Source organism: Fusarium proliferatum (genome assembly GCF_900067095.1).
Source record: "Fusarium proliferatum ET1 genome assembly, contig: FPRO_scaffold014, whole genome shotgun sequence".
NCBI lineage: Eukaryota > Fungi > Ascomycota > Sordariomycetes > Hypocreales > Nectriaceae > Fusarium > Fusarium proliferatum.
The window spans coordinates 807,609-827,947 of record NW_022194803.1 but is presented as its reverse complement, the minus strand read 5'-3'; the positions used below and the strand labels follow the sequence as shown (position 1 = coordinate 827,947).

The 20,339-nt window shown below is 43.1% G+C and overlaps 5 protein-coding genes across 5 annotated transcripts; 3 read left to right on the top strand and 2 right to left on the bottom strand.

Annotated features, from left to right (window-relative positions):
• Positions 1–4,676: 4,676 nt before the first annotated feature.
• On the bottom strand, positions 4,677–6,353 carry FPRO_03868 (uncharacterized protein; the record flags this gene model as incomplete). The annotated part of the gene is made up of 5 exons (XM_031224035.1): positions 4,677–4,843; positions 4,894–4,980; positions 5,028–5,125; positions 5,177–5,304; positions 5,361–6,353. The coding sequence occupies 5 exons, from the start codon at positions 6,351–6,353 to the stop codon at positions 4,677–4,679; spliced, it is 1,473 nt and encodes a 490-aa protein (XP_031089334.1).
• A 727-nt stretch (positions 6,354–7,080) lies between these two features.
• FPRO_03869 (uncharacterized protein) lies at positions 7,081–7,865 on the bottom strand (the record flags this gene model as incomplete). The annotated part of the gene is made up of 7 exons (XM_031224034.1): positions 7,081–7,170; positions 7,238–7,285; positions 7,343–7,414; positions 7,462–7,506; positions 7,567–7,589; positions 7,648–7,734; positions 7,793–7,865. 7 exons carry the CDS (start codon positions 7,863–7,865, stop codon positions 7,081–7,083), a joined length of 438 nt encoding a protein of 145 aa, XP_031089333.1.
• A 1,140-nt stretch (positions 7,866–9,005) lies between these two features.
• Positions 9,006–16,430, top strand: FPRO_03870 (polyketide synthase; the record flags this gene model as incomplete). The annotated part of the gene is made up of 5 exons (XM_031224033.1): positions 9,006–9,489; positions 9,536–9,804; positions 9,852–15,203; positions 15,255–15,575; positions 15,624–16,430. 5 exons carry the CDS (start codon positions 9,006–9,008, stop codon positions 16,428–16,430), a joined length of 7,233 nt encoding a protein of 2,410 aa, XP_031089332.1.
• An 817-nt stretch (positions 16,431–17,247) lies between these two features.
• FPRO_03871 (uncharacterized protein) lies at positions 17,248–17,562 on the top strand (the record flags this gene model as incomplete). Its single annotated transcript, XM_031224032.1, has 1 exon — positions 17,248–17,562. The coding sequence occupies one exon, from the start codon at positions 17,248–17,250 to the stop codon at positions 17,560–17,562; it is 315 nt and encodes a 104-aa protein (XP_031089331.1).
• Positions 17,563–18,206: 644 nt separating this feature from the next.
• FPRO_03872 (putative aspartate kinase) lies at positions 18,207–19,970 on the top strand (the record flags this gene model as incomplete). Its single annotated transcript, XM_031224031.1, has 5 exons — positions 18,207–18,281; positions 18,348–18,367; positions 18,418–18,498; positions 18,558–19,813; positions 19,870–19,970. 5 exons carry the CDS (start codon positions 18,207–18,209, stop codon positions 19,968–19,970), a joined length of 1,533 nt encoding a protein of 510 aa, XP_031089330.1.
• Positions 19,971–20,339: the final 369 nt, after the last annotated feature.

Here is a 20,339-nt window from a genome sequence, read left to right as displayed (position 1 = left end):
TATTTCTTAGCTATAAGCCTTTTTTAATGGCTGAAAGTACTTAATATTAAGAGGCTAGAGTAAATATAATATATAAGCAGGCTATTATAACCCTAGCATTTATATCACATATATATAAGGGACCTATAAAATTCACTTAATAAGAATACAATTACCTAAACTAATTATTAAAAGGTATATTTAATAATAGACTAATCTAATATAAGACTAACTAATATTAAACTAATAGTAATCTAGAAATATATTATATAAAAATTAATAATAACCTTACTTATAGTTAGCCTTACTAAAAGATACTTTAATATATAGAATATATTAATTTACATTTCTATAGATTCTAGCTTACTAATTATTAATAAAACTTCTTTATATTAATTAAGCCTAATATATATTAAACTTACTATTAAGAGATATAATATTTTAATAACTACTTAATATTATACCTTATATAATCTACTAATAATAAACCTAATATAGCTTAATTTATTTATAGTTAAGAACTAACTGTTATATATTAATAGCTTTTATTTAGATTATATTATATTATACTAAATAATATAAATATAATAGCTATATTAATCTAACCTGCCTAATAGTATCTTACTGCCTTTATTAATAACCCTCTTATTAACTAAATTATAGAAGATAATAATAATAACTATTTTAAAGAAAAAGATAAAAAAGTTATTTAATTTTAATAGTAAGTTATTAATATAACTATTAAAATAGCTAAGTTTTATTAAATACTTATAGAAACTATAAACCTTTAAGCCTAATAGGTAATAAATAATTAAAATAGACTTTAAGAAATATAAAACCTTATAAATACTATAGTAATAGATAAAGATATTAGAGAAATACTTAAGCCTAACCTACCTAAACTATTTAATAAAACCTTTAGTAAATTAGCTGTATTTCTTATTTAATATAAAGCCTTTATAATTTACTATTTAATTTAGTTTAAAAAAGAGTTTATTAAAACTATATATATTATAAAATACCTTAAAAGTATAGCTATATAATAGTTCTAATCTATTATAAAGGACTATATTAATAAATCTAAATTAAAATAATAACCTTAAATATTTATACTTTATAATAATTTTAATATATTTAAAAATACATTTAAATAAGCATTTAAAATAATTAATAAAAAAGGATATACTAAATAATATATTAAGTCCTTAAAATAAATTAAATTAGCTTTTAAATATATAGTAAAATACTTATTTTTTTTTCCCTTACTATTAGCCTTATAAGGCTATTAAGCTTCTAACTTTATATATAAAGGCTTAAATAATAAGGCCCCTATAGTAGGCCTGTATCTTAAAGGTCAAAATTATATAAGGTTTATCTGCCTTAGTGGTATAATTACTGCCTTAATTAAGCAGTCTTAATACCACCTTTTAGCAGCTATATTAGCCTTTTTCCTTTACCTTACCTAAAAGATCTTAAATTAACCTTTTTAATTAGGCTAAATCTATTATATTTAAGTATATTCCTTAACCTGACTTTCTATACCTATTAGTTATAGTTACTAATATCAATTATAGCTACTATTATAATACTATATAATAGCCTGCAGGCCAATTAGGCCTATTATATAACTAATTATAACCTTATTAATATAATTAAATCGGTATTAATAAAAGCTATAGGCTATAAATACTATAAGCTTTATATAATAGCTATAGCTATAAAGAAGAACTTTTTATTAAGGAATTAATTTAGCCTAATTAAGATAGCTATTTTTAACTATATCCTAATTAATATAATTAGTTATATAGATTTAGATATTTTATTTTATATAATATCTCTAGACTGGCTAGCTAAAAAGCTATTATAATTAAAAGACCTAAAAGAAGCTATAAGGTAAGGCAGGACCTTAATAACTAACTAGGCTACCTTTCTAGCTGCCTTTTTAGGCCTAAATTTAGCTAGCTATAAAGAGTAACTATAAAATATAATTATTAAAGCTAAGTATATACTTAACTTCCTCCTGCTTATATAAGGGTTAATAGGCCGGTTATAGTTTAAGACTATAAAAGTAAAGCTAGAATAAATATAGGGTAATAGCAGGGTTAGACTAAAGGTTTAAAGGAATTAGGTTAACTTTTATATAAGTTAGTTGGCAAAAGCTAAATTAACCTTTACTAATTGAATGTATATATAAAGGTATGTAACTAATTGACCTTATATCTAAGAACTGCAGATAAAGTGATATTAGTAAAGAAGCAGTGGTTTAAACTAAGGAAGTATATAGTATATTAGCTTTTTTATATATAAATTTAATAGAAAATATAAGTATTTAAATTTTATAATCTTTTTAAGATATCTATTTAGAAATATAGTTAAATATAATAAAGTATAATAATAAAAGGTTTAAGCTAAGACTTATTAAAAGAAATATAATATTAATTAAGATAATAGGCCTTAAGGATAAGACTACTAAAAAGGGGAGATTATATTATAACCCTAGCATTTATATTATATATATATAAAGGACCTATAAAATTTACCTAATAAGAATATAATTACCTAAACTAACTATTAAAAGGTATATTTAATAATAGATTAATTTAATATAAGACTAATTAATATTAAACTAATAGTAATTTAAAAGTATACTATATTAAAATTAATAATAACCTTATTTATAATTAGCCCTATTAAAAGATATTTTAGTATATAAAATATATTTATTTATATTTCTATAGATTCTAGCTTATTAGCTATTAATAAAAACTTCTTTATATTAATTAAGTCTAATATATATTAAATCTACTATTAAGAGATATAATACTTTAATAACTGCTTAGTATTATACCTTATATAATCTGCTAATAATAAACCTAATATAGCTTAGTTTATCTACAGTTAGGAACCAACTGTTATATAGGCATATAGAGTATAATAATCTTATTTTTCTTATAATATCTCTTAAAATCGGCCAAGTAGTGGCTTTTATAACCATTAAGGATTGAAAGACAATAAAGACTAATTAATTAATTAATTATAGACTAATTAAAGTACTTTAGCTACTTAAGACCTAGCTTATTATTTATTTACCTATTTTAGCTTATTATAATAACCTAATCTAATAGAAGGTTATATTCTTAATATTAATTAATAAGGTAATATTAGCCTATATTAATAATAACTAGTATAATTAATTAACCTTTTATATTAATTACTTAAATTACAGTAATCTATTTCTGGTTTTTAGGCTATATTAATTTTAGTCTTTTTTGTATTTTTAAACCTATAATAGCCATTCTAGCTATAATAAGGCCTATTATAAAGCCAGTTTTATTAAAGTTCTAGATATTATTTAATTAAATACTATACTTTATAATTATATTCTATATAAGCTAAAACTAGCTATAAATAATAGTTAGATCTTTATATTTAGCTCTCTAATAGTTATATCTCTAAAATAAATATATTTTTAGCTCTAGTTATTACTTTATAAAGTTATAAGCCTAGCGCTTACTAATAGGTAATATATTACAGTTAGCTAATAGAGAATTAGCTATTTCTTCTATAAAATATAGTTATAAGGGAAATCCTTATAAATCTAGATTAAGAATAAATTAGACTATTATTTATTCTTTTAGATTAAATAGTTTTTATAATTTTAGGATATAATTATTTTATAATTATATATTATTATAATAGTTATTAAGAGTATTGCAGTTAACTTATTATAGTATTATAGTATATTAGGTATTTAATTTAGGGTTATTTTAAAGGGCCTAAAGTATAAGAAGGATTCTAGCTTTATTTAATAATTAAGGCATACTTTATAGTTAAGAATTAACTAATTAGATAGTTTAGATATAAGATAAGGGATTTTTAGCTAATATGCTTATCTGGCTAATATGTATATTAACTACATTATATATAATTAAAGTTATTATAATTAATTAAGATAAATAAAAAAGTGTTTTAAGCATTTAATTTTATAAAATCTATATATTATAAATTTTTAAAGTTATATTAATTTAGAAAAAGAAACTTATTTAAGTATATAATTTAGTTAAATATTTAATATAACTATTATATATAATTAAAATTTAATATTTTAATACTATATCTATATAAGCCTACTTATAATAGTCAGTTTCTAAACAGGTAAACTAATCTATAATAGGTTTATATTTACAGGATATATAAGGCATTAAATTAAGTATATTAATAAAGTATTATATCTCTTAATAGTTAATAGTATAGGTAAGGCTTATTAAGATAAAGATATTTTATTAATAGCTAGTAAGCTAAGTTCTATCTACTGCTAAATAAATGTATATATATATACTAATAGTGCTTATATAGAAGCGATATAATGGAAGGTTATCGTCAGTCCTGGAGCGATACGGTCCTAGAGCGCTATCAGTCTTAAGTCTATCAGTCCTCAGTCTGGTTAGTTACTGCAGTAGGTTTTACGGTAAAGTTTTTATAGGGTCTATATAATATAACTGCTAGGGTCGTAATATTACTATAAAGAGTTTATTTAATTTAATATTAATATAAAGCAATTTTATATTTTATAAATATAAGCTTATAATATTTAAATAGTTATATAAATTAAGTAGTAATATAAAAGGAAACTAGCTATTAAGTAATACTTCTTTAAGTATTTATAACCTTAATATAAGCTTTATACCCCCCTTTTCCTACTTACATTGGGTCTCGGTCAGAGACCCTTTGCCTAACTGGAACCACTTCTTTCCAGCCTCCGCAAAAACAGCCATCTTGTTCTCATTGGGCTTATATAAAGGCCAAGTGATCTTTCCAACTTGAGGGTTCTGCTTGGGGTTGTTTGCAAAAGAAAGCCACAGACCTTTATACTAATTAGTAACCTCCTAGAGAAGTGTAGTTAGTGAGACCTACCTTGCATGCCCTCGGCAACCTCCCATTCATACTTAGTGGAGTTACCGCGGTACTCGTAATGTGTTCCGAAGAGCAGAGGAAGCTCCGCTACGTTATGTGAGAAGATAATCCGCAAATCGAAATGGTGTACTTACCGCTATGGGTCGCACCGATCCAGGGCAGGGGAGTAATATTGGAGAAATTTCCGGTGTAGTAATATCTGTAAGTTGGGTATCCGAACTTGACACGGTTTCTGGGATAATGGGTCAGCGACACGAATGTTGCAGCACATGGGGGTACCTACTTGACCTCAGCAGCAACTGGGCAGACGATAGCCTGTAGCCCAATAGCAGTCTGGGCTGGTGTCACGCCGTTAGGATCGTATGTGCCGAAGCCAGCACCTTCGTTGGCATTGTTGCCAAAGATCCATGGCTATGGCATGTCAATAAGACCTTCACCATAACCAGCGAAATACCTGTGCAACTTACCACTCTGGTCACCAAACCTCTCGCAAGTCTGTCGGTCGTATTAGAGAACGCTGTGACGTTGTCTCCAACAGGAGTAAACGAGATCGTCGGTGTCTCAGAGTAGACCTTCTGCAACTTCGAACCATCGACCTGTTGCATGCAGGTCAATTGCTTCTTACCTTCCAATCCCTTGCAGCCGACCTTATCGGCAAGGGTGTCGAAACTGGAGTGGTTACCATAAGCCTTAGCCAGCATAGCCGGAGCACCTGAATCAGAGATCAAACCCTTGACGATGAGGTCCTTGGGATAAGCGTATCCGTACATGCCAACTGAGCCAGCACCAGCAGATTGGCCCCAGAGGGTCATCTTATGAGGATCACCACCAAAGGCTGCAATGTTGTCACGTGTCCACTCAACAACCATGCGCTGGTCAAGAAGGCCGACGTTTTGTTGGGCAGCTTCAGCGTTGGGAAAGCCAAAGACATTGACGCGATAGTTCATGGTGACAACGATGTGAGACTGAGTCTTTTGGATCCACTTATCGGGGATCTTGTAGAGCGAGTCTGCACCACCACCTGTAAAGCCACCGCCGGGGATGTAAATAAAGACAGGCAACTTCTTTGCAGTTGGTTTCAACGGAGCATAGACATTGAGATACAAGCAGTCCTCAGAGTCGCCACCATTGATAAGGAACTGGGTCATGTGCTCGGTGTAGACTGTTGGGTTCTTGCTGATGATTTGCTTGCATGACGGCGCGTACTTCTTGGCTGAAACGTGCTCTGAGCTGTGCTTTCGCTTGGGGGGTTTGAAGCGAAGGGACTTGAGAGGAGGTTCGGCGTAGGCGACACCGAGGAACTGGCGAACATCCGGGGCGGTCTTGTTGATAAAACCTGACAGATGACCGCTGGTTGTCTTGATATTCAATGGGGCTTCGGATTGATAGTGTAGTCCACGAGCATCGGTGACAGTGCACGCAGCTAGAGCAACTGCTAAGAATGATGTGAGAGACTTCATCTTTCCGGGAGTTGATACTGGAAAGTCTCAGTTCTCTCTATCGCTAAAGTATCGTTATATATATAGTAGTAGACCAGTATATCTGCATCTACAGTCAAATGGCACTATGTGCCGAGATGCCGTTTCATCATGGGGCGGATAAATCTTTATCAATCGCTTAATGAACCATCTGGGGTAGTGGAGCTTGGAGTGAGGTCATACGCGGAGAAATCTGGGGAGAGGCGAGATTGTGGGGAAAGATCGGCAAATAACATGCCTCAGCCGCTTTCTTGTCAGGAACCGTTTATCCACAAGGTCACACTAATAAGACCGATGTCCGTCTTTAAAAATTGAGATCACTGATTCTGTGCAAGTGGATATGTTTCCCCTCATTCTGTACATGGGATACCTCGGCTTCGGTTTAAATTACAGCAATCCGACTGCTTGATCAAGACTCGGTCGCCTTTCTACAGCCAAGGTAGGGTAAATTCTTAGCACCGCCATAAACTCGCTCCCAGAACGTTATACCAAAGGCAAAGCCGCTTTGTTGACAATTATGTACCAAATCAGATGTTATCCCTAATTTCAAAGACGTGTTTAATACCTTTCCTTTATTACAAACTGAGCGGCAGAGACAGAGCACTAAAGCCATAATATTTATCAATGTGCATATTAAAATGCCAGTATCCACATCCGAGGTTTCTCAAACCTGGGTTTCTTTATACAGTCCAACCATTGTCATGTCGAATCAACGCCTGGATGGTCCATTCTGCACTGGGAACGGCCCATGCCCGCCCATTTGCATGATGACCGTATTATCAATGCATTGCATGTTCCTCTGAGTGTTAGCTGAGCACAGATTAGCTTTGCTCAGTCCAGGCCATAGCAAGGGTCTATCAACATACCTCTACATTGCGACTCGCAGCATTGATCTCCGAATCCAGTACAGGAAGCTTTTAAAGACACGTCAGCTTTCAAATAGGGATATAAACTTCAAATCAAAGACGTACAGCCCACAGAGAGGTAAGGTGGCCTGGCCTTGGCATGGTTGCGAGGATCACGGCAGTCATAGCATCTTCCTCCTGCAATGCGTCAGTAAAGATTTCATATAGAGTGATCAATGGTATACCCTTGCAATGGTTGGAGTTGCATTCCCAATCATTCGAGCACGGCGCTACGTATCAGTGAGTACAATGGCAGCAAGACATGATTTCCTGTTTGGCTTACAGTCTACTGAAGCACCGTAGCATACGCTGTCTTCGAGTAGTTAGTCCCTGTTCCGGAGCCTTCTGAGGGATGATTTGAGGATACTTACCACGGCAATTGACGAATTCGTCGCAGTCCGCATTTTGTACAGGAGAGCAATAATCGGAATTGCACTGCGAAGCAGCGGTACATTTCGCTGTGTGAAGGGTACAGTCAGAACGGAAGTATCTTTGATCATAAAGGATATCACGAACCAAACCGGGGCAAACCAGCCGACACTGTGCAGGCTGTACTGGTAAGCGCGAGAAGAATGGTAACAGGCTTCATGATTTCGAGTGACGGCAGTGTTTTCAGGCGAACTGGCTGGCGAAGAGATAAGACATTATCGAGAACAGAAGAATGGAGCGCAGGATTATCAATTTATAGATGCTCGTAATAAAAGCAGCTCGTATTCTGAAGACGGCAGTTAGATTTATTTACCTTAATTGCCTTTTGCATTGAACTTTCGCTTTGACCTTAATCCTGCTAGCTTTAAACCTTGATCTACTTCCCTCCTGCAAGAGGTAAGTCACTAACTCTTCAGTTTCCTATATAGAATAACAACTTTAGAATATGGCATTAAGGTATAATGCAGCTATGTCTCTCAAGGGATGATTAAATGTTGCCTATTCTCCTATTAATTACGGCCTTAAAAGATGTCTTAGGCAACTCAGGTTAAGACAAGAGCCAAGTATGCATGGCTTCCTTATTAGTATTAAGGTTTAGAAAACGGGCGCATAAAACACTTCCCCAATTAGCCGATATTAATATTTACTAATGGTAAATAAAACCCAAGCAACATGCCTCTACTATATCCCAGATGGGTACGGAGTACATCTTACCTCAAATGATAGTGGCTGGTCTATCGACAAGTGAATAGGTAAGGTGTAAACTTCGCTAGCAGTGTCTTATCCTTAAATCCATCACCCGATAACGTGTCGGCGAGAATGAAGGAAAAGAAAAAAAATGTCTCAGCTTGCAACTTCATTCCACTGAGGCAAATACGGATCCTTTTTGAGCCTCGAATATCACGCAAGAATAATCCGGCAGCTCAAATTCTGTTATCCCCGGCTCATTATCATTGGTCGCGGTCTTTCCGGGCCCGGTCTGACAAGGGTACAGTGGGTAATTTTCTCGGCGCCGACGCTGACGCAACCTCCGATCTTAGGGTCAATATCTTCCGAAGACGTGCATGAGCTTTAGTCGGATGCACGAAATACTCGGTAGATGAAACCTAAGCTTGTTAACCCGGTCTAGCTAGCTCCGAGCGGCAATGGATATTATAGCAATGCTTCAGTTCATATATCTGATCCAAGTCGTTTTCATGTTGTTATTTCTGTGATCATCATCCTTTCTTCAGAGTCAAATCCAAAGCAAGCCAGCGCCCATCACACAATCTTTGTTTCTGACTCTTTTCCCCCTCTCACAATGACTCTCTCCAATGGCTCCAACGGCGCAAACGGCACTAGCAACGGCAATGGAGCTCATCCTAGCGCTAATGGCTTTCACAACGCTGCTAACGGCGGTGCTAACAATGGCACTGCCAATGGTGGCGCTGAACACGATGCTGGCCGCCCTCAGGTAGACGGTGACATCTCTTCTGCTATCGCTGTCATCGGAGTCTCTGGTAGGTTTCCGGGTGATGCAACTTCGCCTCGTCATCTCTGGGATCTTCTGAAGGAGGGGAGGAATGCTCTGAGTGATGTTCCTGAGAGCCGTTTCAACATCGATGGGTTTTATCATCCTGATGGTGGAAGGGCGGGGACGTTGAATACCAAGCAAGGGTATTTTCTGAAGAGTGATGTTGATAAGTTTGATGCCGGGTTCTTCTCTATTACGCCCGAGGAGGCGAGGGGAATGGATCCTACGCAGAGGATTCTCCTTGAGCTGGCCTACGAGGGCCTCGAGAATGGTACGTCATACTGTTGTTTTGTGAAGCCGGTTCTGATATTTCCTAGCTGGTCTAAAGATCGATGAGGTCGCCAATCAACACATGTCTTGTTACATCGGAGCATGCCAGCATGATTACTGGGATCTTCAAGCCTACGACATGGACAGCGCACCCAAGTACACCGCCACCGGCACCGGTCCAGCTCTTCTTTCAAATCGCATCTCGTGGTTCTTCAACCTCAAGGGCCCCAGTGTCACCATCGACACCGCTTGCTCCTCTACGTTGACTGCCCTGCACCTCGCAGGCCAGAGCATCCGAAACGGCGAAAGCGACTCTGTGAGTTCCATACCAAGTATTACCAGGAACTAGCTCTAATTTAGCAGGCTCTCGTCGGGGGCCTCGGTCTCCATCTCCTCCCCAACTTCGGCGTCTTCATGTCCTCCATGTCCTTCCTCAGCGCCGACAATAAATGCCACTCCTTCGACGCCTCAGCCAACGGCTACGCCCGTGCAGAAGGTGGTGGCTTCGTCGTCCTCAAGCGTCTTGATAAAGCACTTGCCGACGGCGACACCATCCGTGCCGTCCTCCGAAGCACGGGCAGTAACCAGGACGGTCGAACCCTCGGAATTACGCAACCTTCTGCTTCTCGCCAGGAAGAGCTCATCCGTGCGACTTATGCTTCAGCTGGTCTGAGCTTCGACAAGACCAATTTCTTTGAGGCGCATGGAACGGGCACCAAGGTCGGTGATCCAATTGAGTGCTCAGTCATTGAAAATGTATTTGGTAAGACGAGAGAGAAACCTGTTTATGTTGGCTCTGTGAAGAGCAACATTGGACATCTTGAGGGGGCGAGTGGTCTTGCGGGTCTTGTTAAGACTATTTACAGTCTTGAGAGTGGTGTGATTTCTCCAACTTATGGGCTTGAGCACGTTAATCCGAAGATCAAGCTTGATGAGTGGAAGATTAACATTCCTACCGAGGAGATCAAGTGGCCCGCTGGTCTACGACGGGCCAGTATCAACAGTTTTGGTTACGGTGGTGCCAACGCTCATGCTGTTTTGGATGATGCGTACCACTTCCTCAAGACTCACAACCTCAAGGGCCATCACAATACCAAGGTCGAAGGTGTTCTCAGTACTGGCCTGATTGCCAATGGATCTCAAGACGTTATTGAGGGGACTGATAAGAAATCTCATCTCTTCCTCCTCTCATCCCACGAAGAGTCTGGCATCGCCCGTCTCAGTCAAACCCTCCAGTCATATCTCGCTGAACCTTCAGCCCGCAAACTTCCCGAGGACCAATTCCTCCACCGCCTCGCCTACACCCTCTCCGAGAAGCGCTCTGCTCTTCCCTGGAAGACCTACGCCGCTGCTTCCACCATCGAAGAGCTCCAGCAAGCCCTAGACGGCGCACCCACCAAGGCCGCTCGCGTTCCACGATCCCAGGCCCTCACCTTCATCTTCACAGGCCAAGGAGCTCAATGGTTCGCCATGGGCAGAGAACTCCAGAAGTACCCCGTCTTCCAGCAATCTCTCCACGCATGCAGCCAGTACCTCAAGGACTTCGGCAGCACCTGGGATCTTGTTGAAGAGCTCAACCGCGATGCGAAGGAGTCTATCATTGACCTTCCCTATGTCAGCCAACCTTCCTGTACTGCTCTCCAGCTGAGCATCATTGATCTTCTTGCGAGTTGGGGCATTCACCCTCAAGTCACTGTTGGTCATTCTAGTGGTGAGATTGCTGCTGCTTATACCAAGGGTGCTTTTGACAAGGAGGCTGCCATGAGGATTGCTTACTTCCGTGGTCATCTTACTGGCAATATTACCAAGACTGGATCCATGGCAGCTGTCGGTCTTGGTCCCGATCGTGTGAGTGAGTATATGAGCCGCGTTACAGCAGGCAAGATTGTCATCGCTTGCATCAATAGTCCCGCCAGTGTCACTCTCTCCGGTGACGTCGAAGGCATCGATGAGGTCCTCACATTCCTTCAAGCTGACGACATCTTCGCCCGCAAACTCCGCGTCACTACAGCTTACCACTCTCACCACATGCAGCAGATCTCAGAGGAGTATCTTAACTCTCTCTCCGGCAAATGGGAGCTCAAGCCTGGCAATCCCAAAGTCCGCATGTTCTCCTCCGTCTCGGCCAAGGCAATCGATGGCACTGAACTTGGCCCTGCGTACTGGGTTGCTAACCTCGTCAGCCCTGTCAACTTCTCCGGTGCTGTCACTGCTGCTGCTAACGCTGGTGCATTGGGTAAGCGCAAGACCTCGGGTAAGAAGGGCAGTGCGGATGCCATGGTTGAGATTGGACCTCACGCTGCACTCCAAGGACCTCTAAAGCAGATCCTCGATAGCATTGGTGATAATGGTGCCTCGCCAAAGTACTTCTCTGCCATTAAGCGAAAGCAAGATGCCGTCCAGACTACGCTCGAAGTCGTTGGTGAACTTCTCGTTCTCGGCCACCAGGTCAACATTCCTCTCGCCAACACCTACACCGAGACCACCTCCGCACTCGTTGATCTCCCTCCCTACGCTTGGAACACCGCCAACAGCTACTGGCACGAATCCGCCGCGGTAACCGCCTACAAGCAACGCAAGCATCCTCGCCTCGAACTCCTCGGCGTCAGAGATCCTCGCTCCACCAAAGCCGAGCCCGCATGGCACAACTACCTACGCATCTCGGAGCAGCCGTGGATTGAGCACCATCAGTTCCAGAACACCAACATCTACCCCATGGCTGGTATGATCGTCATGGCGATTGAGGGCCTGCGACAGGTTGAGACGCGAGCTGATGTTGAAGGTTATACTATTCGTGATGTCAACATTGGCAGTGCTCTTGTTGTTCCCCCTGACCAAACTGTTGAGACGAGACTTCAGCTTACGCCTTGGAGATCTGGGCCGAATGTATCGTGGTCGCATTGGACTGAGTTTACGGTTTCGAGTCGCAATGAGGGCGGTTCTTGGACGACCAACTGTACTGGTCTTGTCAGCACGTCTTATAAGCATGATACCAACAGCACGTTCTTGGACGAGGAGGCTGCCGCCAACGCTCTTCTGAACCAAGAGTACAAGGACATCTCCAAGTCTGACCTTCCCAGCGTTGACCCAACCGTCTTCTACACCAAGCTCGACGAGTCGGGCTTCAGCCTCGGCCCAGCATTCCGTGGTGTCAAGGAACTCAACCTCTTTGATCACAAGGCTCACTTCTCCATGGAAGTCATCGACACGAAGGAATTCTACCCCAAGAAGTGGGAGCCCGCTCACCTGATCCATCCCGCTGTTCTCGATGTCTTTGTCCATCTCTTGATCTCCAGCACCGGTGACGCCGCCGAGATCAAGGCCCGAGTCCCCGTCTCGACTGCTTCTCTTTACATCTCTGCGGACTTTGACTCGACTGGCGGTACCAAGTATCATGGTTTCAGTACTTCCAAGAAACAGGGTGCGACCAACATGCTGAGCGATGTCATTGCATTTGCTGAGGGTGGATCCAAGGCTTTGATTGCGCTCAAGGGATGCAAAACTGTGCCTTTGAGGGGTGCCTCTGATTCTTCTTCGGGTGATGGCCAGTCGCTTGGACATGTTCCTGTTGTTCCCAAGAAAGTGGTCGATGTCGAGATCTCTGATGCTGCAACACTTGGACAGTTGCTCACGGGTACCGACTTGGCCTCTAAGCTGGCCAGCTACCTGTCTCTTCTGGGCCAGAAGCGACCTGGACTGAGCGTCCTTGAGTACAGCTCGTCTACTTCAAGCACTTTGCTCAAGGCTCTCACTGCACAGGCTGAGGATCTCCAAGGTAGTCTCTCCTCTGTTGCTCTTACCACTCCCCTGGATGGACCTGCCGATGAGTTGACTTCTGTCCCTGAGACTTGGAAGAACAAGGTTCAGCAGGAGAAGCTTGACCTCGCTCAGGATCCCAGCACTCAGGGCTTCGAGGACGTGGCACTCGATGTCATCATCCTCGATGTTGAAGACCAGCAAGGCGATATCTCACTCGTCTTGAAGAACGCCAAGAAGGTCCTCAAACCCTCCGGTATTCTGCTGATCGCCAATCACACTGCCGCCATCTCAACTGACCTTCTCACCTCTACCGGTTTTACCTCGACTACCGTTTCAGACCTCATCATCGCGCGACACAAGCCCGAGACAGAACCCCCAGTCCGCCGAGTCCTCGTCGTCACTCCATCTACCACGTCCCCCGGTCTCGGCCAACTCATTGCACTGGCTGAGAGTGACTTGACCTCTCAGGGCTACGAGGTCGCCAAGACTGACTTTGGCGGCATCCCCGAGCAGGCCACTCCATTCTTGACCCTGTCCGCCCTCGATATAGATGCTCCTTTCCTAGAGAGCTTTCATCACGAGACGTTTGCCAAGCTTCGCTCGCTCTTCCTTGCTTCGCGAGGTACTCTCTGGCTGACTCTCGATACTGCCTCTCGAGGCCTCGTCAACGGTCTTGGGCGGACCATTCGTGCCGAACACCCTGACATCTCCTTCACTACCCTTGGTCTCGATGCATCCGCTGCCCTAGATTCCGCCTCGAACACCAAGACCATCCTATCCATCATCGATAACATCTCTCGCAAGACCTTCGGTGAGACCTCAGACTCCGAGTATGTCATCCGTGATAGCCAAGTCCTCATCGAACGCCTTATTCCCAACCCTGACCTCAAAGCCCTCCTCGACTCCTCCAAAACTGGAAACAAGCTCTCGGCCGTCAAGATTCCTCTCAAGCAGGTCGTCAAGCCTCTGCAGCTCTCGATCCGCGATCCCGGTCTCCTCGACACTCTCGAGTACCTCTCTGTGCCTGATCTCCCTGAACCTCTTGGTGATAACCAGATCGAGATCGAGGTTGGTTCTGTGGGACTGAACTTCCGAGATGTCATGGTTGCAATGGGTCAGATGGAGGATAACACCCTCGGTATTGAGTGTGCAGGTGTTGTCGTCAAGGTTGGCGCTGGTGTGCAGAAGTTCAAGGTTGGTGATCGTGTCTTTGGTATGCATGCAGGTTGTTTCCAGACTCGTGTTCGCGTCGATCCTCGTACTTTTCAGCGGACACCTGATAATCTGGGCGATGAAGAAGCAGCTTCTTTAATGTGTACCTCTGCTACGGTCGTCCACTCCCTCATTGATGTCGCGCGTCTTCAGCGCGGTGAGTCAGTCTTGATTCACTCTGCGGCGGGTGGTGTTGGTCAGACTGCCATTCGTCTCGCCAAGCACCTTGGCGCTGAGATCTTTGCTACTGTGTCTTCTGAGAAGAAGAAGCGCCTTTTGGTCGAAGAGTACGGTATTAAGGAGTCTCACATCTTTAATAGCCGTGACTACTCTTTCGCTGATGGTATTCTCCGTCTCACGAACCAACGAGGTGTCGATGTAGTCATCAACTCTCTTGCTGGTGAAGCCCTTCGCCGAACATGGCTTTGCGTTGCACCCTTCGGTCGTTTCATTGAGCTTGGAAAGCGAGATATCTACGATAACAGTGGCTTGGACATGCGTCCGTTCCTCGATAACATCACCTTCTCAGGATTAGACATCTTGACACAGGTCATTAGCTATCCTGATCGTTTCGAGGCCATCGGCAACCAGGTTGTCGAGCTTCTGTCCAAGAATGCCATTTCGCCTTTAATCAACCTTGCACGATACTCTTTCGGTGAGGTCTCTAAGGCTTTTAGGCTGATGCAGAGTGGTGGCCACGTTGGTAAGATCGTGCTGTACCCTCGACCTGATGACATTGTCCCAGTAAGTCTCCGCTCAATTGCTCTCTATTAACGCGTGCTAACTCATTTCCAGGTTGTTCCTGATGGCCTTGAGAGCTTCTGTCTGCCTCATGATGCCACATACGTCCTCATTGGTGGTCTTGGCGGCATTGGTCGATCCGTAACGCGACTTCTCGTCCAACGAGGAGCGCGTCATCTCGTCTTCCTCTCTCGATCGGCCGCTTCGCGTCCTGAAGCCCAGGCTCTTCTTGATGAAGTTCACGCTCAAGGTGTCCAAGCCAAGGCATTTGCGGTTGATGTCGCAGAGAAGTCTCAGCTCGAGCCCGTCATCAACGACGTGAAGCAGAGCTTCCCTGCCATCAAGGGATTGATTCACTGTGCCATGGATCTAAGAGTAAGTCATCCTCGAGATCGCTTGTATTCACCCACTAACGCGCTTTAGGACGCGGTCTACAGTAACATGACAGCTGACGATTGGAACGCGTCTCTCCGTCCCAAGCTCCTCGCGACGCGTAACCTTCACGATCTCCTCCCTACCGATTTGGACTTCTTCATCTGCCTGTCTTCGATTGCTGGTATCATCGGATCTCGTGGTCAGGCCAACTACAACGCGGGCAACACGTACCAAGACGCGCTCGCCCACCAGCGCGCGGCTTCAGGACTCGCAGCCACCAGCATCAACCTCAGTCTCGTCGTCGGCATCGGTGTTTCCACAGAGCGCAGCGAAGTCTTCCAGCTTCTCAAGGATGGCGGTCTGCTCGGCATGGATGAGAACGATGTTCTCAACGTCATCAAGGCCGCCATCTCAGGCCGTACCCCCACACAGGTCGCCCTCGGCGCGTCTACCGGTGGCCAACTCGACAAGCTCGCAGCCAACGATCCCTACTGGTTTGCCGACTCGCGATTCGCAGTGCTCAACCAACTGGATCGTCAAGGCACTGGTGCTGTCGCTGGTGGCCAGGACTGGAAGAAGCTCATCGCCGCGGCTGCTTCGCCCGATGAGGTCTACGAGATTGTGTTACAGCAGCTTTTAGAGGGCGTTTCCAAGATCATCAAGGCTGATGTGGAGGACATGGATTCGCGAAAGTCGCTGCCTGCACTTGGCATTGACAGTCTTGTCGCGATTGAGATTCGTACTTGGCTACTGAAGGAGTTCCAGGCTGACCTCTCTGTCTTTGACATTGTCAGTAATGATCCTCTGACGGGATTTGCCAAGAAGGTTATGGCCAAGTCTGCTTTAATTGCATAAAGAGTCTTATCGAGAATAAAAGTTGGTTGCTTGATATAACCAAATCGGTTCATTTCTTAGTTCGCTTAGGGTCTTTTCTGATTTCCTTATTTTTAAAGATAGAACGCGTCCTTAATTATATATGTTTACAGTGTATTATATAAAATACTATATGAAAAGTCCTTTTAATAGTTATTTACTACTTAAAAGATGTAATTATAGTGAAAAACGCGTTTATTATTCTGTAAACGCGCTTTACAAATAATCATTCTAAGTGAAATAGGGTAGGACAGTTACAGTTGAGGCTGCATGTCATCATTTTCCTCAGCGGTTTTAGAGGCGGTTTCTGTTAAACCGAGCCGAGCCGTTACCTATCTTATCACCGATTTCTCTCAATCTCTCCATTAGTCCAATAATGGCTAGGCATGAAGTCGCGAAACAAGTGGATTAACAAAACTACCGAAAGGCTCTGTCCGAGGCCATTAAGTCCCGGGTCCGGAAGAGCCCGTTTCGGGGGCCATGTACCTTGACCTAAAGCGACAAAAAGAATTGGGTAAATTGGTAGCAAATCAGGTGGCACTTTGATTACTTAATTTGACGCCCTCTCAATATCCAACGCTTCCTTGATCCCCGATCCGAATCTCGAGTAAGCATTGGATGATGATAGTCCGGCGCCAGCATTAGGTCAAGATGTGGATGCGCTGATTCCAAGATCACCAACATATTTAATTACTGACAGCTGAGCACCGCCTCCATCTCAAAGTATAAGCCATTGGCACATCAGAACAGTCTTTGAACTATCATTTCTTCTACACCAACATCTTCACCACTGCCCGTCATGGCCACCGAGCTCAAAGAATACCTCGTCATAATCCCTGATCTTCCTGACGTCCTGGCCAAGCGACAGGTCCTCCTCAAGCCTCACAACCAAGACGCAGCTCCCCTGGTCAAAGCCGGCCGCGTCCCCTTCTTCGGCAGCACCCTTGCTTATCACAGCGCCGAAGGCCAACAAGTCGCCGAGAATGGAACAGTCATGATCATCAAGGCTGAGAGCGAGGAGGAGATCAAGGAGATTATTCGGAAGGATATTTTTACGATTGAGGGGGTTTGGGATTTCGGAAAGTTGTCTATTTGGCCTTTCAAGAGTAAATAAGTTGATCATGGGAGACGCGCCTGTTCACGTGCAGGGTTTAGCGGGATGCGGCCCGAAAATCAATGGCTTTGCCCTTTCTCTTCCGTCAGTTGCAAAAATCTTGATGTGATCTCAAGTGCTATTGGTATGATCTGATGTCAGCAACATATGAACAGCCCAAATGTGATGTGAGTGCTCGGATCGGATCCGACGAAAAAGGTTCCGACCAGCCTCCCGATAGTCAGAGCAATCGGAGGCTCCACTGGGCCTTACCGATTTGACCAAATTTCAATGACTTGAGGTTTTCGGTGTTGGCCAATTGTATTGCAGGGCGCACCCGGAAACTTTACATCTCAAGGTGATGTTATTGAGACTTGAATTGGCAAACATGCACCCCAACAATGAAACCCATGTTCACTGTTTTCATCAATTCTCCTACCTCGGCGCTGACATCGGGGACTTCTCGCGATAAGATAAGCCGCCGAGGATAAGGGTGCCGAGAGCTGCCTGAACTCAACGTGACAAGGGACTGACATTCATAATTGCTATTTTTGGGCTTGCCGGGAACATAATTAATTATCTAAGTCCTAACTGCGCTTGAAACGCTGCAAACCCAATCAGCCCTGCAACAGTTTGTCCTTGCGTATCTTGCGAAGCTTGCCAGCATGCGTAGTCGTCGAGATAATTCCTGGGTGGTTCAGAAGTTTGGTGGAACTAGCATTGGTAAATTTCCAGACAAGGTCAGTTGCATCGCTCTTTGTTCAACCGCTTTGCCATAGTGACGAATACTGACATAAACATGGTAGGTTGCCGAGATTGTAAAAAGGTACAGCTGAGCCACTAGCGTATCAAGGTCGCCGGCTAATCTTGTTGCAGTGCGAGGCTTGGAGGTGACAGACCAGCAGTGATATGTTCTGCAAGAAGCTCAGGCAAGAAAGTCTTTGGAACAACGAGCAGGTGAGTCAAACAACCAGATAACCTCGCACCATCTCAAGCTACTAATCACGATTATCAAGGCTGCTACAAGTCTACCGGACGCTGAGAGGCATTGTAGCCATAACTCAAGACCCTGACATGCAAGAGTTACTATTCGACAGACTTCGCAGTATCATTCGAGATATCCGCGACGACCAAGTGGCCACTGTCCAGACGTATATCTTGAGACAGGACATCCGTGATGAGACAATTCGACAAATCACGGCAGATTGCCAAGAGCTACTTGATTACACATCCGCTGCCAAGCGCTTCAACCTCGACATTAATGGCAAAGCAAAAGACAAAATGGTCAGCTTCGGCGAGAAGCTGAGCTGTCGACTCATGGTTGCTATGCTACGAGACAGAGACATCCCAGCGGAGTACGTCGATCTCTCCGATATTGTACCCAGCAATAATCTGGATCAGTTGAGACCCGACTTCTTCCACGAAGCTGCAGCAGTCTTTGGGAAGCGAGTCGAAGCTTGCAATGGGAGAGTCCCCGTCGTCACTGGTTTCTTCGGCGCTGTTCCGGGGAGCCTGATAGACAGTGGTATTGGAAGAGGATATTCTGATCTATGTGCTGTCTTGGTGGCGATCGGTTTACATGCAGAGAGGGTACAGATCTGGAAAGAGGTTGACGGCATTTTCACAGCTGATCCCAGAGAAGTTCCTGATGCTAGGTGCCTCCCTTCGATTACTCCATCAGAAGCAGCTGAACTTACATTCTATGGATCAGAGGTCATTCACCATCTTGCACTGTCTCTGGCAATCCAAGCAAAGCCTCCAGTTAGCATATTTGTCAAGAATGTGCAGAAGCCGTGGGGCCAAGGAACTGTTGTTGTTCCCACTGATGGTGATGACACATCTTCGTGGCCGATCGATTACCTAGATCCTTCAGACTCGGACAGTACTTCTTCCACAGCACTGCCGAAAATGCCAACTGCTGTCACTATCAAACGAGACATCACCATCTTCAACATACTCAGCAACAAACAGTCCATGTCTCACGGCTTCTTCGTCAAGGTATTCACCATTCTGGCCGAGCACGATATCTCAGTCGATCTAATCTCCACCTCGGAAGTCCATGTTTCTATGGCAATCAACAGTTCCAACATGGATCCTTCCCAGATCAAGAATGTTCAGTGCAGGCTTGCTGAAGAAGGAGAGGTCAATTTGCTGCCTGACATGGCTATCCTGAGTCTCGTTGGTGCTGAATTGAAGAACATGACTGGCATTGCTGGCAAGATGTTTGCCATTCTGGGGGAGCAGGATGTCAACATTGAGATGATCTCCCAAGGTACGTTAACTGTAGCTGAGTCGTTGACAAATCGTGCTAAGATGTTTCGGTGACAGGCGCTAGCGAGATCAACATATCTTGTGTGATCCCGGATAAGGACGCCACTAGGGCTCTTAATATGTTGCATGATGAATTATTTACGAAGAACGCCATATAGATCATATCCATAAACAACCAATCACGCAATTTCTTACTTAAAAGAGCTAAAGTAGGTAGTTATTATATCGGCGTCATTGTGGAGCAAAAATATATGTCAAGTGCTGTTGGAGTGTATAATACGAGCTGTTCGTACCGTCATTTATTGTCATGAGAGCGGGAGCAATCCGGCTTGATTTTCCTTCCTCCTTCCAATTTAATCGTAATCAACTTTCAACTTTTGGCTGTTAAATACATCTTTCTCCACGGTGATTAGAGGGTTTCTCGATAACTATCTATCGACACTGACATCTGACCCGACGATCTTTTGGATGCTTCCTGATTCCACCAAGAGGATAAGCTCCTGTATGTGGTCACCCAAAGCGCTTGC